At 37.9% G+C, this 16,186-nt stretch overlaps 1 protein-coding gene across 3 annotated transcripts in view; it reads right to left on the minus strand.

Annotated features, from left to right (window-relative positions):
- Positions 1 to 875: 875 nt before the first annotated feature.
- Positions 876 to 16,186, minus strand: part of cttnbp2 (cortactin binding protein 2) — a 67,771-nt gene continuing 52,460 nt past the window's right edge. For all 3 annotated transcript variants that reach the window (XM_002934968.5, XM_031898972.1, XM_004912983.4), the window contains exons 13-23: positions 14,822 to 14,908; positions 14,573 to 14,672; positions 13,019 to 13,174; positions 12,720 to 12,907; positions 12,061 to 12,239; positions 11,024 to 11,223; positions 4,600 to 4,776; positions 3,852 to 3,909; positions 3,280 to 3,412; positions 2,612 to 2,710; positions 876 to 1,807 (exon numbers count right to left, since the gene is read on the minus strand). In XM_002934968.5, coding sequence (XP_002935014.2) covers positions 1,571 to 1,807; positions 2,612 to 2,710; positions 3,280 to 3,412; positions 3,852 to 3,909; positions 4,600 to 4,776; positions 11,024 to 11,223; positions 12,061 to 12,239; positions 12,720 to 12,907; positions 13,019 to 13,174; positions 14,573 to 14,672; positions 14,822 to 14,908 — 1,614 coding nt within the window. In that variant the 3' untranslated portion in view covers positions 876 to 1,570. The remainder of the gene's footprint in view (positions 1,808 to 2,611; positions 2,711 to 3,279; positions 3,413 to 3,851; positions 3,910 to 4,599; positions 4,777 to 11,023; positions 11,224 to 12,060; positions 12,240 to 12,719; positions 12,908 to 13,018; positions 13,175 to 14,572; positions 14,673 to 14,821; positions 14,909 to 16,186) is intronic.

A 16,186-nucleotide genomic window follows, 5' to 3' on the forward strand; every position in this document is an offset into this window, starting at 1 on the left:
AAAACAACCATTTGCGAATAACTATGTGCTGTGCAAACCTTATATATGACCCCCATTTACTGCAACAGAATCAGGCGCAAAGCCCTTGGCTCCTCTATTACGCTGAAGGTATAAGGAAAAATGCTGTACTGTGGGTAAAAAACATGGCAAAATTCCACTTATTGTACAATAGCCCTATTGTGTCTGGCCCCACTGTTGCAGTAAAAAAAAGACCATCTAGGACATGGCTAACAGTGCTTCTGTTACAGCATACAGGGCAAGGGGTTGATGACAGATGTGCCGTGTTCACATTTGCTCCTGCTATGAATAATGTGCAAGGGGACACTACTGCATGTTAAGCTCACTGTTTACCATCACTGCAGGGGTAACTAGTAGACCAAAACCATTCTTTATTTGTACATTTACAAATTTATGAATGCTGAAAACATGTAGAGAATTTGGAGTATGATACTAATGTACACATATATACACTGTATGAATGGAACAATGAAATCTGTACTTGCTATTTGTGCACATGGCATTTTAAAAAGGAACAATGAATGTTGTAACAGAAACATGTTCATACGTCCCACTCTCCAAAACCTTTCATAAAAGAATATGTTTAAAACAAGGCTGTCCTGAAGGAAGCAACACCTGTTTTTTTTTTTTGTTTTTTTTTAAGTACTTTTATGATCACAAGAGCCAGGAAGCCCTATTGGTGGCTGCTGAAGTTCAGGATATGGGTAAAGGGGGTGCTTTCCGTGTTGTGCAACACATTCACATCATCAGGATTCATGCCTCCATACCTCAGCCTTTACAGCAGTGATCAGTAAACAGACCAGTAGCATATAAACAATGTGATATTTGCAAGAATAAACTCAAAGCACTCAAGGCAGTTAGGGTAGTTCTGTTTATTGCATGAAGAGTTATTTTGCTACAGAATAAAAGATGCAACACAAGATAGGTACTACACAAGAAGCTAAAGCAATTTTAGGCATGTCAAAAGAACAGTCAACATACTGCATATGGCTTGTGTAAAAAGGTGCATTGATTATGCTTCTATGAATCTACTTAGTTGTATTATTGCCACTGCTCTTTAAATGCTTTAAGTACAGCAATGTAATTTAAAGAAATACTTTAATGTAGGTGCATCTAGACTGCATGTGAAATAATACTGTATTTTTTTTTATAGGGAATACTTTTTAACACATTATTTCTTTTGACATTCCCATATATATTTCTCCTTTAGTGAAACCACTGAAATGAATTAGTTACACGTTTGGCAAAAAAGAGAGAATTCTTTAGATTTAAAGAAGTAAAATGCTTCTGTAATACAGAATTTTGTCTATATAACAACTGTAACATCAATATATAATAAACAGTATTTACACAAAGTGTTTTGGACCCATATACATAATACATTATAGGGAAATGCCTTGTTTCATATTTACATGAATAATTCTATTCTTTGTACATTTCAAGCCTGCGCTGCTAGAAAGGCCTGTAATTTGTGCATACAGTATGAACAGTATGCTTGAGGCCCTTCTTGCAGCTAAACGGCTGATGAGGCAAACAGTACAAATTAGACTGATCATTTGTTTGCATTATTAATCTCAATATTTTTGTGCAAGTTCCAAATCTCGTTGTGTGAGTCATGATTGATCTCTTTTTGCCTTGTATTGCTGCTGCTCCTTCTGTTGGCTGGAACACATGCGGTAACTTTGTTTCGAGGTACAGGGAGCGAGGACTTGGCTTTCCCAGGTTCCGCTTTTGGTTTCTGAATGCTGGATTCTAAATTCTTTCTGCTGCTTAGAGGACAGGCCATGTCCTGAGGAAGAAAATTTGTGAATCAGCAGCTTATAATTTCATTTTAGCATGTGAAACAAAAATGACAGTATACATTCAAGTCTACAAAGAGTATATAATGCAATAAATGGAAGGGGAGCTGGAATTGTGCGAGTCATATTTAGAAAACCAGGTATAATAAAAAATATAGTCTGACATTATATACACATATCTTACCAACCATAGTTAGACAAGATCACTTGCTAAAGCTAAAGAAAAAAATGTCTATATATATATATACACACACACACATTTGTAATTGGTTGATTTACTCTCATGTAGCATCTGCTGTTTTTTTTTCTACTTGTGGAACATTAAGTTTACTAGGTCATGTGAAAAATCGAGGACACTTTCAGAGAAGGCCTGTACTTATTTTATTTAATTCCAATCAGTGCAACCTAATAATTTGCATTTATTAGATGTGTCCCTGATGTATTAAATGTTCTGGTAAGCTAACACCACAGGACACAGTACTAGTAAAAGAATATAGAGAGATGATAGAACTTTATTCTGGTGAAGCAAGTTCATTATGTAAAATATGGCATTTCTACCCATATTTAATGTTGGGGTTTAGTTCTCCTTAGAAGTGGATAGAACATTTGCATTTTGCCAATCAAAAACTTTATAGCAAATAACAATGGAACAGTCCAGTGCCCACACAAACACAATACCCTCAGATGTTTTCTTTCATGGTTTTAACAGCACCATACCAGGCAGACTGGCTAGTTACTACAGCTCAAGTGACATTGCACATTACTATATCAGTACATTCAAGACTTCAACTTACTGTTTTTTGTTTTTGGAAAGGCTGCTCAGTTATAGTTGCTGGCTTCTGGTCATTTGTAGGACTTTTAAATATGACTAGACAATTATCGAATTCCGTAATCTGCAAATAATGACAGGGGCTTTAAACATTTCATACTGCTGAATAAATTGCTGTCTAGTAATGATAAAGCACTGCACAAATGCAGTATGAGCAGAACACTGCAGGCACGTGTGCCATATTATAAAGCCCATGTGTCTTCTAATACAAGCAAAGCTAACACAGGCATCCAGTGTCAGTCTGGGATCCCAGGGGCCCACCAGAAAACCCTAGACCATGGGCCCACTCTCCAAATTATTTTTCCTCATTTCCTTACTTGACCACTTAATTCTCCAAGTCTCTTCTGTTTACATGCTAGCATCTATCCTTCCATCTATTTCTCCTCTTTCCTTGTTATTCCCATTCAGAAATAGGGAATGACCATGAAGTAGGCCAAATGGTTAGGAGAAGGAGGACCCACAGGGAGTTTTCCTGGTGGGCCAGTCCAACACTGCAGGCATCCATGAAAGGCTAATACTCCAACCAGTGGGGCTCATTTAGACTGAATCATTTACAAAAAAAAAAACATTCATGTAAACTAAACAACCAACCAACAAGTCTAAAGATATGCAGAAAAGCACAAGATACATTACCTTGCTGATGTCTGGTTCTGACTTACTGGAACACAAAGTCCTCAGTTCTTTTACAAGATCAACCTCATCATCTGAGCCATTTAAATATCTTTGGTCCAGATTACACAGTGTGGGACGGTTCTCTTCCAAGGGCCTAAGAAATATATGTAAGTACTAAATGCTTCACTAATGTATAAGTACCTTTTTAAAAGCAAAGAAAAATAAGCTAGCACACCAAATTCATTTCCTATTCATTGGTCTATGGAATATCTAGCCTGGATTTCACATGTGCTTTGGCACAGATGGAAAGTGACTGAAAAATGGGTCAATATTTCAAGGATACTTGAAATAAAAATGATACAGAGTTGCCTCTCATTAGACTGGGCTCCTTGATCTAAATGTGTAAATGGATACCTATCAAATACTACATATGTTTGCACCGTTAATACATCACATGGAGGAAAGTCAATGGAAAATTACTGAATACACAGCAATGGTACCGGTGACCATGAATAACAGAATTATAAGACTTAATGAAGCAGAAAGGACTATTTATAGCACAATACATTTCTTGCTAAGTATAACAAACATACTTCCTCTTGGCCAGTGACACAATGCTTCTTTGCTTCACGTCATTCTTGGGCAGTTCCACTGTTGAAAAATGAATCATTGTAAGAAGGGCTTTGGTTACGGTGGGTAGGGATTATAAAGGTGCTTTATTAGCGCACTGCTGGAAGAGTTACAAACTGGCAGAAGAATAAACACTTACAGAACACTATTTGTATTTTGTTCAAATGATGAAATCCATAGCATGCATCTCAAGAACATTGTACAGCTTTAGCGTATTTGCAAAAGTACATGTTCGTCAAATTGACTATGGCAAAAGCAGGTAAGAGTTTATACAGTTTAAAACAAATAATACTTAAAGTGAAACACCCAATGCTGACGGTAGTCATGCCCAGATGTAAAACAAACAAGTCCTAAGTGGACTGACACAAAGGGTGCTTACTATCCAAGAATACAATGGGAAAATATTTATTTGAAACACAATTATACCTATTCTAAGTTCACTTTGCCTGCATAACATAAATTAGCTAAACATGGGCTAACCATGCACCCTCTCTGCCAGATTGGCCCATGGGCCAAACAAGCAGAAAGTGTACCTGGGGCCACACATGGTATGGCCACCTGAGAACAGCAGAAAGTGAAAAGCAGCTCAGACTCATCTGCTGATGAACCATGAACTGGCTGGGGGCCATTTATTAACACTGGGCACATTTTGTCAAGGTTAGAAGCAAAATTATCATTCCCGCTGACACAGAGCAATAAAAAATAATGTACCTTCTTTCCCCTCCTGTTTGTTCCACATTGTAGAGACACGACTGGATTTCTTGCGAGGACTTGTACTGACTTTTCTCCAGGCTCCATTTTCTCCTCTTTTTCTTCCTGATTGGTAGGTGGAACTCATCGATAAAGAAAAGCTGCCTCCTTTAAAATCAGCTATATACTGATCAAGATCTAGCAAAACAAACAGCAAAAGCCATAAATGAATAAAAAAGAAGAAATATTAAAAAGACTGGATTAAAGAAAAGATCTGTTTTGAAGCAGAATTTATTCTTTACAATACCTTACTATTAAAATTTAGTATATATTATGCATGTACTTATTTTGATAAAAGAGTTTACTATTAGCTCTGCAGTATTTATCCATCTTATGTGTTTAATAATAAAGCCTCTCTCCCTGTTCCATGGAACAATGGGTGTAACACATACAAGGATACTCAGAAAGGGAAACAGCAGATGCTTTAGAAGTGATTTTGACCTTTTCCTGGCTAATTTGCTTCAGATTATTTGATTTGGTTAAACCCCTGAGGAAGCTGCTGTTGCAGTGAACCACATAATCTAGGCTGGCATAGGCAGACTGTAGTGTGGACTTGTGGCTCCCACCAGTCTCAACAAGATTTTTGCCTTTAATCCAGCCCCACAACTTGATGCTACCACCACCATACTTTACTATAAGTATGATATTCTTTGAAGTGTGGCTAGTGTTAAATTTACACCACAAATGCTCTATCTTGTTCTCATCTGAGCACAAATGTTTTCCATGTTGTTAGACCAGCTCCAGGCATGCTTTAACCCTTTAAGTGCCAGCCGAATTCGTCATTTCGGTTCCCCCCAGTGCCAGACGTTTTTTAAGCATTTTGTACTCATTCACTTTAACAATGTTTTTTGGTAGGAAAACCTCCACGAAACTAGGGAAATTATATATCGTTTTTTTCGTCACTAATTGGGCTTCGACATACATACCAAATTTTATAACTTTTCTGGAGATATGATGTGTATTTTGGGTGAAATATGTAAAAAAAAAAATAAAATTATGAAAAATTTCTGTATATTTTGAGGTTTTTTTCCATAGAAAAGTAATTTTACTCACTTTTTTTTATTGTTTGTAAAAGCCCTGATACTCCCAATTCCAACGATACCAAATATGTGGTGGTACCCCACAGTTCCTGTCCAGAAGTAACCCCCAAACTAAAGCAATACTTAGTACAATATCACACCAGAACAAAGCAGAAAAGCGCTTGTAACAGTTAATGCAGCATAACTTATATGTAAATCTAAAATATCCCCTCATGTTTGGTATCTTTAGAAACTACAGACCTTCAGGTTTCTAGGTGCAATGTAGTTTTCACTCAAAAGCCAAATACCTTTTGTCAGTGCATTGTGAAATTTGGAACTTTTTATGACATTTTTTTTTTTTTCTAAAACGTAAACTTGGACGCATGATCAAATGTGGATTTGACAAAAAAAAATCTCATAAAAATTTTCTAACAAAGGCATATTTGAAAGACAAACTTCTCCTGAATAAAATGATGCCCCATATGTATGGGTGCACATAAAGACATGGGCACCAAACACTCCAAAGCAGGGGCAATGCACAAGGGCAATTACAGCTAAAAATGTGGGGGCTGCGCTCTATGTGCACTTCCTGCAGTTTTTCAGTGTTAACCCCCCCTACCTGTGAAATAACCCCCACAAACTATATATTTCTGAAAAGTGCACACCTTCAGCTATTCAGAGACACCACTCTTCTCTTTCTACATGGAAAATTGTGGCCGCAGTCCCTTGCAGAAGTAAGCGCTTTGGTCAGAAATCAAGGAAAAACCAGATAAAAAACCTAGATTTCTCCCCAAAATCTCCATGGCAACTACCAAAAACTTACTAAACATCAATCTGCAAGTTCCCCTGAATAAAACGATACCCCATATGTATGGGTGCACATAAAGACGTGGCCACCAAATGCCCCAAAACAGGGGCAATGCATAAGGGCAATTTCAGTTGAAATTTTGGGGGCTGCGCTCTATGTGCACTACCTGCAGTTTTTCAGTGTTAACCCCCCCTACCTGTGAGATAACCCCCACAATCTATATATTTACGAAAAGTGCACACCTTCAGCTATTCAGAGACACCACTCTTCTCTTTCTACATGGAAAATTGTGGCCGCAGTCCCTTGCAGAAGTCAGCGCTTTGGTCAGAAATCAAGGAAAAACCAGATAAAAACCTAGATTTCTCCCCAAAATCTCCATGGCAACTACCAAAAACTTACTAAACCTCAATCTGCAAGTTCCCCTGAATAAAACGATACCTATGTCTGGTTACACATAAAGACGTGGCCACCAAACCTGAAAATGCATAATATTGGGGCTGCACTCTATGCACCCCTTTTTTTTTGCCTGCACCCGAATGAATGGGATACGCTCGGGTGCAGGCACATGTAGCCGATATACGCATGAAAACGCGTGAGAATGCAAAGTCTCGTGTTTTCATGCGTATATCAGCTACATGTGTCTGCACCCGAGCGTATCCCATTCATTCGGGTGCAGGCACAAGTAGCAGGCGTAGGGCTGAATTTTCGGCAAGCGTTTTTCCACTTGCTGAAAAAATCAGCCCTACGCCATGTGTGGCATCAGCCTAACCCTTGGCAATAGAAACTACCAGAACAATCTTAGCACCTCTGGACCTTTCTAGAACAACTGAAATCAAATGAAGTTAAAATGGAATAAAACCACTAAAAGCAATCAAAGAACAATAATTGCAATGAAATCGGTAAGAGCCCTGGATCCACCAATGTCACTGCAAAAGCAACCTTTTTGGGGGCACTAAACACACAAAGAACAATGCAAAGATAAAACACCATAAAATCAGTAAAATCCAATAAAACCACCTAAACCAACAGAAGAACAATAATTGCAATGAAATCGGTGGTCAGAGCCCTGGATCCACCAACGTCACTAAAATTCAGCACCCAATAGCAATAAAAAAGTTACAGTGCAATAGAATAATTCAAAAACAGAAATCAATTATGAAAATGCCAAAAAAACACTAAAATGCAACCAAATAAATCAGATAATTATAAAGCAAGATCAGAAATAAAGTTTTAGTAAAAAAAAAAGACTGCCAGAGAAAGCAAAGAAAGAAAGAAAAGAAAAGAAAGAAAGAAAAAAAAAAAGTGTAAGTGTAAGTGTGTGTGTAAGTGTCTGTGTGTGCTTGGGAAAGTTGTAAATAAGTGTGTATGTGTACAAAAGTGTAATAATGACAAAGATATAAGAAAAAATGGAAAAAAAAAAAAAATTTTTAGACAGTTGAGATAGAAATAAGCAAAATAAACAGTGGTAGAGAGTTGTAGTTCAGCTTACCCAAGGCAGGCAGGCGATCAGAGGCGATAAATCCAGCAGGAAGGCAGCAGGGGAGCTCCATCCGGTCCAACGTGCGCAGCAGGAGTGAGGGAGCCGACAGTAGGCGGCGATATTTAAAGGGACAGCAGTGGACACGTCATCAACGCGTGCCCACTGCTGTCATTGGCTGGAGGACCCGATCGCCGGCGCTGGGGGACCGGATCGGTGAGTATGTCTTCCTCTGCTCGTTGCCTAGGGGGATCTGAGGGGTTTACAAGCGCTGCTTTAAAAGCGAGCGCAGCGCTTGTAAACCCGACAGTGCCATTGGACGTAGATTCTACGTCCCATGGCACTTTGGTCCTTTAGTGCCTTGGACGTAGAATCTACGTCCCATGGCACTTAAAGGGTTAAAGAGCACAACAACTCCCAAAATAAGTTTTTGCCTAATAAAAGAAAATATAATTCTAAGCAACTTTCCAATATGAACTTATATAATATGTTTTAAAAGTTATTTGTAAATGTAATTGCTATTGAAAACAGCATTTGCTGAACTCCTGGTTGTTTCTGTTTAAACAATGTTGCAAAGTTCAGTCTCCTCCAGCAAGACAGGTCTGTCAGTCTGTTGCCTTGTCTTACAATTGTTTCAAAAGCCAGAGCCACCAGGGCGGAGAATAGAAAAGGACAAACACTGTTTTAATAGCAGTCATATATACAAATAACTGCATTGCATAGTTGCCTAAAATTGTGTTTTCTTTTATTAGGCAAAAAATATATTCTGGGTTGACTTGTCCTTTAACATGGTTGTTTCAGTATGTGGAACTCATTATAAATACAACCTTATTTCAGCAGCGCTGGAATTAGGGGTAGAGAGAAGAGCACATGCCCAGGATACAACAGAGGTGGGCTCGTATCTCATCTTAATGCCTACCCTAAGTTTGGCTCATCTACCTGCCTGCCCCTAGGCTCCCCCCCATCACCATTGCACATCACTGCTCTTCACCACCCCTCTTCTGAACATCGCACCTACTTCAAATGATTTTTTACCTCTCTGTAGTTGATCTAACCATGTCTCCTTCTCATCTGCACTAAGTGTTTTAAGGGTTGACCTTACTAGTCAGGTAGTTTTATATGATTTGAACATCCTTATAACTGAACCAGCACTGCCCATTTACGATTAAGAGTAAGGCCCCTCGAGGCAGATTGTCAGACTGTGTATTCACTTAAAAAAATCTTCTAATTGTGTCTGCATCCAGAAGCCTTGAATCCCCCCATGTGCAGGCACGTGCAGCCGATATCCACCAACTAACACTAGATTTTGTATTTGTTGATGGATATCGGCTACGTGTGCCTTCAATTAATATATCTAAATAATGATCACTTAAACATAAGGATTTTATCCAGAAAATGTAGCAATGATTTTCTGGTAGAGGCCAGTTGTTAGGAAACCACTGGAATTTTATAAACTTTCTTTTAAACTAGCTTATAGCATGATGAGGTACTATTTTTACATTAAATAGAATACATAGACATATTAGACAGACTACTCAAATCACTATTAAAACTGGATATGCACAGATTGTAAAGACTGAGCCAGTATACAGACTGTACTTAGCTGCTGTTGCATGGCAGAGAATTCAACCAAGCCACAAATGGCACAGCCCTTATCCTCTTCATTTCTGATCTGTGTCAGTTCTATTAATTCTTATCTTATCTCAGACCCTGTAAATTCCAGTTCCTTATCAGTTCCTGTTTGTTGTAGCCTCTTTTGCTGTATTGGCCATTATAGATTCTGGCGTCACTCCAGATATTCTGTGTCATTGTTTCATTGTGTCTTGTCTTCAGCCTCTTCATAGTCTAAAGGTGGCCATACACGTGGCGATCTGGCGGTCATACGACCATCGGTCGCACAAAAATTGTAAGATCCGCCACGCACAATTCAGGGCTGAATCGGCAGGTAAGGAGGTAGAAACAATAGGATTTCTACCTCCTTCTGCCGATTCAGATCTGAAGGGAGAATTTTGGTCAGGCGCCTTCTATGGCGCCCGATCAAAATTTTCAAACTGGTCCGATCGGCGAGTCGTCCGATATCAGCAGGTTCCTGCGATATCGGTCGAATCGCCGGCATACCATACACGCACCGATTATCGTACGAAACGAGGTTTCGTACGATAATATCGGTGCGTGTATGGCCACCTTTAGGCAGTGATCCCCAACCAGTGGCTCATGAGCAACATGTTGCTCCCCAACCCCTTGGATGTTGCTCTCAGTGCCCCCAAACCAGGTAGTTATTTTTGAATTCCTGACTTGGGGGCAAGTTTTGGTTGAATAAATTCCTACCAAATAAAGCCCCCTGTAAGCCAATAGTGTGCATAGAGGCTGCCTAATAGCCAATCTTAGCCCTTATTTGGCTCCTCCATGAACTTTTATGGTGCTTGTGTTGCTCTCCAAGTCTTTTTACATTTGACTGTGGCTCACAAGTAAGAAAGGTTGGGGATCCCTGGTCTAAGGGCTCTGGCACACGGGGAGATTAGTCGCCCGCAACAAATCTCCCTGTTCGCGGGCGACTTTTCCCCCCGAATTGCCATCCCACCGGTGAAAATGTAAGTCGCCTGTGGGATGGCACACGCTGCGCAGCCGATTTCGCCAAATCACCGAAGTTGCCTCGCGAGGCATTTTCGGCAATTTGCTGAAATCGCGTCGCCACGTGTGCCATCCCTAAAGTTGGTCATACATGTAAAAATGCCCTCAGGCCAAACAACTGGATCACAGCACTGGGAATACAATCCATACGGACGAGGACCATATCAACAATCCAATGCGGGGTATGGCTTACCTTAAGTATTAAGCTTTTCTAAATACAGACAGACAATCTATGGAGATTTTAGTTTTTGATGTCAACAAGGGATTCAGGGAGATAGTACAACATTCTGTTGAAATAAATTAAATACAAATTTCTGCAACTCAAATTTGTCCAGATGCCTAAACTTTGGAAAGATATTACTATCTCCAAGAGCCCATCAATGCAGCTATTAATATAATATTTGACATGGAATATAAATTAATAGGCCTAAAATCAAATATTTTTTTTACCATTTCTTGGAAGATGACAACCATGTAAAATGGCCTTATTCAAAAGAATACTCAGAGCCGCTTTAACCACTGCCTGTTGACCTTGACTTGGAGATTTAGCCGCTGTGATATTTGTGGAAGGTGTCCTCACTGAGGCTATCGATAATATGGCTTCTTGAACCTTGGGAACAATAACTGCATTCCACAATTTAGCCATCCATCTTAAATGAGAAAGAGAAAAATAAACTCAGGCATCAATATTGCATTCAGTACATAGTTAATTTGGGATGAAAAAGGACAAAAGTGCATAAAGTCTCCTCTAAATAACAACATAAATATATATCAATACACTCTATAAATAGCTATAAATAAACTAGCAACAAACTATAAATAAACACACATTGCTAAAACATCAGTTTGGAATGTCTTGTTTTTTCCAGTTCTCATCAACCAATTTAGCTCCCTCTGATACTAAGGGGCACATTTACAAAAGCATGAACATATATTGCCGCCGAATTTTTCGGGTGTCTGCACGACTTTTTCGTACGCCGCACACCTTTTTTGGACTGTTGCGCGAAAAAATCGGAAAGGTTTTATCGCTGTTTACAATGGTTCGGTACGAAAATGTTGTGACTTTCGGATCACCAATACGATATTATCGTGACTAATACGATTTTTTCGTAAGCACTTTTTAGGGATATTTGTGATCTTCAGAAATTTTCGTTTCCAATCCGAATTTTTCCCATTGAAATTCGTGGATTAGTAAATCTGCCCCTTAGAGTCACACCCCTTCTTGCTTCATTTTTTTTTTTCACTAATTCTTCCAATGCCTTTTTCATTCTCAAGTAGTTAGTCCGATTGCTTTTTAGTATGCTTTATTGGCCTAATGAAAGTTTTAGCTTATTCACTGAACTCATGTTGAAGAGGGGTATACTGCCTTTTTACACTATGGACCCAAAGCATAACTAAAAATATAACAAATTTGCAAATGTGGTTAAATAATACATTATAATAGCTATATATTCATTTTCAAGTTTTAATGAAAAAGAAGCACTTACTTTACAATTATATGCTCATTTCCTGGAACTACGGGACAAGAGAAAAACAGCTGTGGGCCAATAAGGGCTTCTGGTGTGCCCAAGCGAGACAAGCAGGAATTCAGCTGGTGCCACACTGTACAAACCCAGGTTATTCCTTTGTAAACTGGATCGCTAGTGGAAGGGATCTGGCCTTTAAACTGCAAAATATGTAGTATAATTTTAGTAAACAGACTACCACTGCTCATTAAGGCAGCTGATTGATCCAGATAGGTCAACTGACAGGAATTTTCAGTGTCAAATGGATTTAATTCCATCTTGTGGAGTAACTTAAAAGTGAACAGCCCCTTTAAGAACCACTGTCCCAAATCTTGTGAGAGGCATAATACCATGTTACAATGTTCTGCACAATTACATTACTCTAACTGAAGATATGGCTTTGGGCAAGGTAACACTGCTCTAGGCATGGATATGTTGCTGTGACCAGAGTTGCGTGGCTCTGACTAAGACCACATTGCTGTATGCTAAGTTAAACCATACAAGATCCTAAAAGTAATTTTAGAAGTCATGTTTGCATTTAAAGCAGTCCAGTTTTTAAATATTGATACTAAGTTCCTAAAAGGTTTTTTTTAAGGTTTGTAATGAGTTTGTTGTTTGCAATTTTAAAAATAAGTAATTACCTGATAGACAGCTTTCCTTTTTAGATACCTCTGGAGCACACTTTGGATAGGTTCTCCATCCCACCTTAGTTGAACCCAGCGGAAATGCTGCTGAACCAAAAGCTCAGAACTTTGTAAGCGGGGTCTTGCAACAGTTCCCATCAAAAAGCAACCTTCATGGAAGTAGTAGGCATCAGACAAGCCATTTGCTATTAAAAACAATGTACAAAAGAATATTATACTGTTCTGATCGCAAAATGCACCAACAAAAAGCCATACAGTTGTAAACGTTTTTGCCATATAATTTAAATTGAATTAACCTCTTTGAACATAATATGGATTTTCACTGCTGCGATCTTCCAAAGGTGCCATTATATCCCAAAGCAGCTCTGATAACAAAGCATTTTCTAAGTTCTCTAAGACAATAATGATTTTCTTTTTAGATGGAGGTGGATCAGTAACAGGGATCAAGCAACCTGAAACACAAATAGCCAGAGACCATTATATCAGAAGAGTGCTCACTATAAAAAATCATTTACAAGCAATAATGATATTATGTTAATTATGGTATTACTTTGTTAAAATTCTGTTGTAGAAATAAGACTAAACTTCAACTGCTTGGTATGCCACTTTTTACTTACAAATGTATTTTGTGCCTAAATTTGGCCCACTGACAAACAGGAAATAGAGTAAACTTATTACTTAAATATCTGAAGTGAATCAAAAATCCAGTATCAGGCAGAGAAACTCACAGATGCCATGAAGTAATGGGTAATTGCACAAAGCCAGAGAATATTGACAATTCTTCTCCATAAATGCAAAACAGGTTTTCTATAGTCTTCCTGATAAAACATTTTTATCCTATATAGTTTGGAACCAAAAATGTGTTCTAATACCTTTTAGGGTGGCTTCATGTGATAAAATAATGATAAAACTAGCTTTTTTTTTTTTATAAAATAGAAACCAGTATGCAGAATTAGATGGATAAGTGTTACCAAAAACTGGTTTATAGCCAAAGTAGATTACTTAGGTCCCCTAAGAAAAGATAAGGCACTCTCATTACAGGCAGCCATATCGTTGAAGTTAGAAAAACTATGAAAAGCAGGTTAAAGGAACAGTAACACCAAAAAATGAAAGTGTATAAAAGTAATTACAATATAATGTACTGTTGCCCTGCATTGCTACAACTGGTATGTTTGCCTCAGAAACACTACTATAGTTTATATAAGTAAGCTGCTGTGTAGCCATGGGGGCAGCCATTTAAAGGAGAAAAGGCACAGGTTACTTAGCAGATAACAGATAAACCCTCATTATATGGGGCTTATCTACTAGTTATCTGCTATGTAACCTGTGCCTTTTCTCCTTTTTTCCAGCTTGAATGGCTGCCCCCGTGGCTACACAGCAGCTTATTTATATAGTAGCTTTTCTGTAGCAAAAACACCATTTTTTGCAGAGCAAAAGCACATTATATTTTAATTACTTTAAAACACTTGAATTTTTTGATGTTACTGTTCCTTTAATGAACGTGACTGGTTCCTTTTTTTGGAGATACTTTATAAGAAATTACCTATAATATTCCTAAAAATTACCTATAATATACACCAAGGAATGTTTAGTTAAAGATGGCAGAACTTCATACAAAAGGAACTATAGACATCTGTCTGGTTTGTAAGGGGCTGTTTTATTCAGGTATATGGCAGAGGATTATAAAACAGCAGATACCAGACAGCATTTTCCCAACACCTGGTATCAATGAATAAGACTACTTTCCCCGTTAGTCCACTCTCGGTTGGCATTAATGACACTTGTTAAACATATTATATTTGCCTGGCCAAAATCTAGCTGAAATTCTAGTTATTTCACACTTTTGTCACCTGAATTGATGCATATGCTCACAAGCTGTTCTTTGGTTAATTCAGGGTCTACCTCCACTTTCACTATATCACATCTGAATCCAGAAGCCTCTTCTTTTTGCTGTTAAGAAAAACACAGACAAGAATGATAATGTATTTGCGAATATATAATTTCTAGACAAACAACCTCATTTCAGCATTAACAGAGGGGGAGGTGCAATTCAGCAACAAGAGAGGATGACTTTTCTAGTTGTAAATACGATTTCCTACCTTTATGTAATATGCCAGCTGCTGTACTATGTACTCCTGCAAGCTTCCTTCCGGGCCTTGAAAGATCACATTGTGATACTGTTCAACCTAATGAAAACATTTAAAAGAAGAATATATTTGTTACTCTCGTTTGGTTGTAAAGTTAGAAACATGAAATAAACTATACTAAGAGACTGTAGCTCTTCAGACAGGGACATCATCCCAACTGTGAACTGAAACTCCTATAATACCTATATCACTTGTAAAGCACACCATACTATGTAAATAAATACATTATCATTTTATACCTGGTTCATTGGAATTATTTTTTACTGTATATTTTTATACATTACCATAATAACATATACATAGAAATGGGAAATAGAGCTATAAAAAAAATATAAGCCCTTTACAGTGAAATTAAACAGAATATCAAATTGTTATGAAGGGAATACTTCCTACTAGGTCCCTGAGCTCTTGCTACAGCTTCAATAATTAATTTACCCATAGTATCAATTAGCCCACAAGAGAAGGTTGTTTTAGAAAGTAGGTATGAAATAAGGCTAGGAAACAACCCACAAAAGTTTGAAGAGTTTGTGATTAGTGATTTTGACTATGCTGTGTGACCTTTCTACATAATGCTCCCCCCATGCTAATTTCCATACTGTTGCTTTTACAGCAGTATAGCAGACACACACTTCTAGTATGGAAATACTATTTGTAGACCATTAAGTTTCCCAACACCTGGGCTAACAATTAGAGTTTAATGAGAGTTTGTGTATTTCTGCTTACTTGCCTTAATGGCTATGGAAGTCTGGACATTCTCACATATGGCTATACATTCTTGGCTTATTTTTTATGGACTGAGAACTGATAAAGTAAAACGTATTGTGTATTTGCCATATGAGATCAGTTTTATCCAATATAAGGACATTTTAAAGTTATATTTGGATATATAGAAGCCAAATGTTTCAAAGAGCACAAAATATCTGATTTTACTATGTACATTAAGTAGCTGCATTAGGTAAATATAACAAGGGTTTCTGGAACTAGGTTAATTGCTTCTCTCTTCTGACACCACAATGTGAGTAACATTAGCAAACAGGGATAAAATCACTGTGGGCAGTAGTTAAAATGCTACTAAAATACTATTCTATGATAGGGAAGCTTTTTAAAAACAATGTTTTATGGTTGCTTGATTTACAACTTGTCTTAAATATAGTCTAAACAAGGAATGATTGAATATGATTATTTCTTCCACTGAAGTAATAACACTAAAACTGCTATTTCAAAAATCAAACACAAGGTGGCAGAAAAAGCCATCAGATCTAAACATAACAGGCAGCTATTTTGCATGTTTAACGTGTTCTACAGCAGTGGTGCTGA

Source organism: Xenopus tropicalis, chromosome 3 (genome assembly GCF_000004195.4).
Source record: "Xenopus tropicalis strain Nigerian chromosome 3, UCB_Xtro_10.0, whole genome shotgun sequence".
Classification (NCBI taxonomy): domain Eukaryota; kingdom Metazoa; phylum Chordata; class Amphibia; order Anura; family Pipidae; genus Xenopus; species Xenopus tropicalis.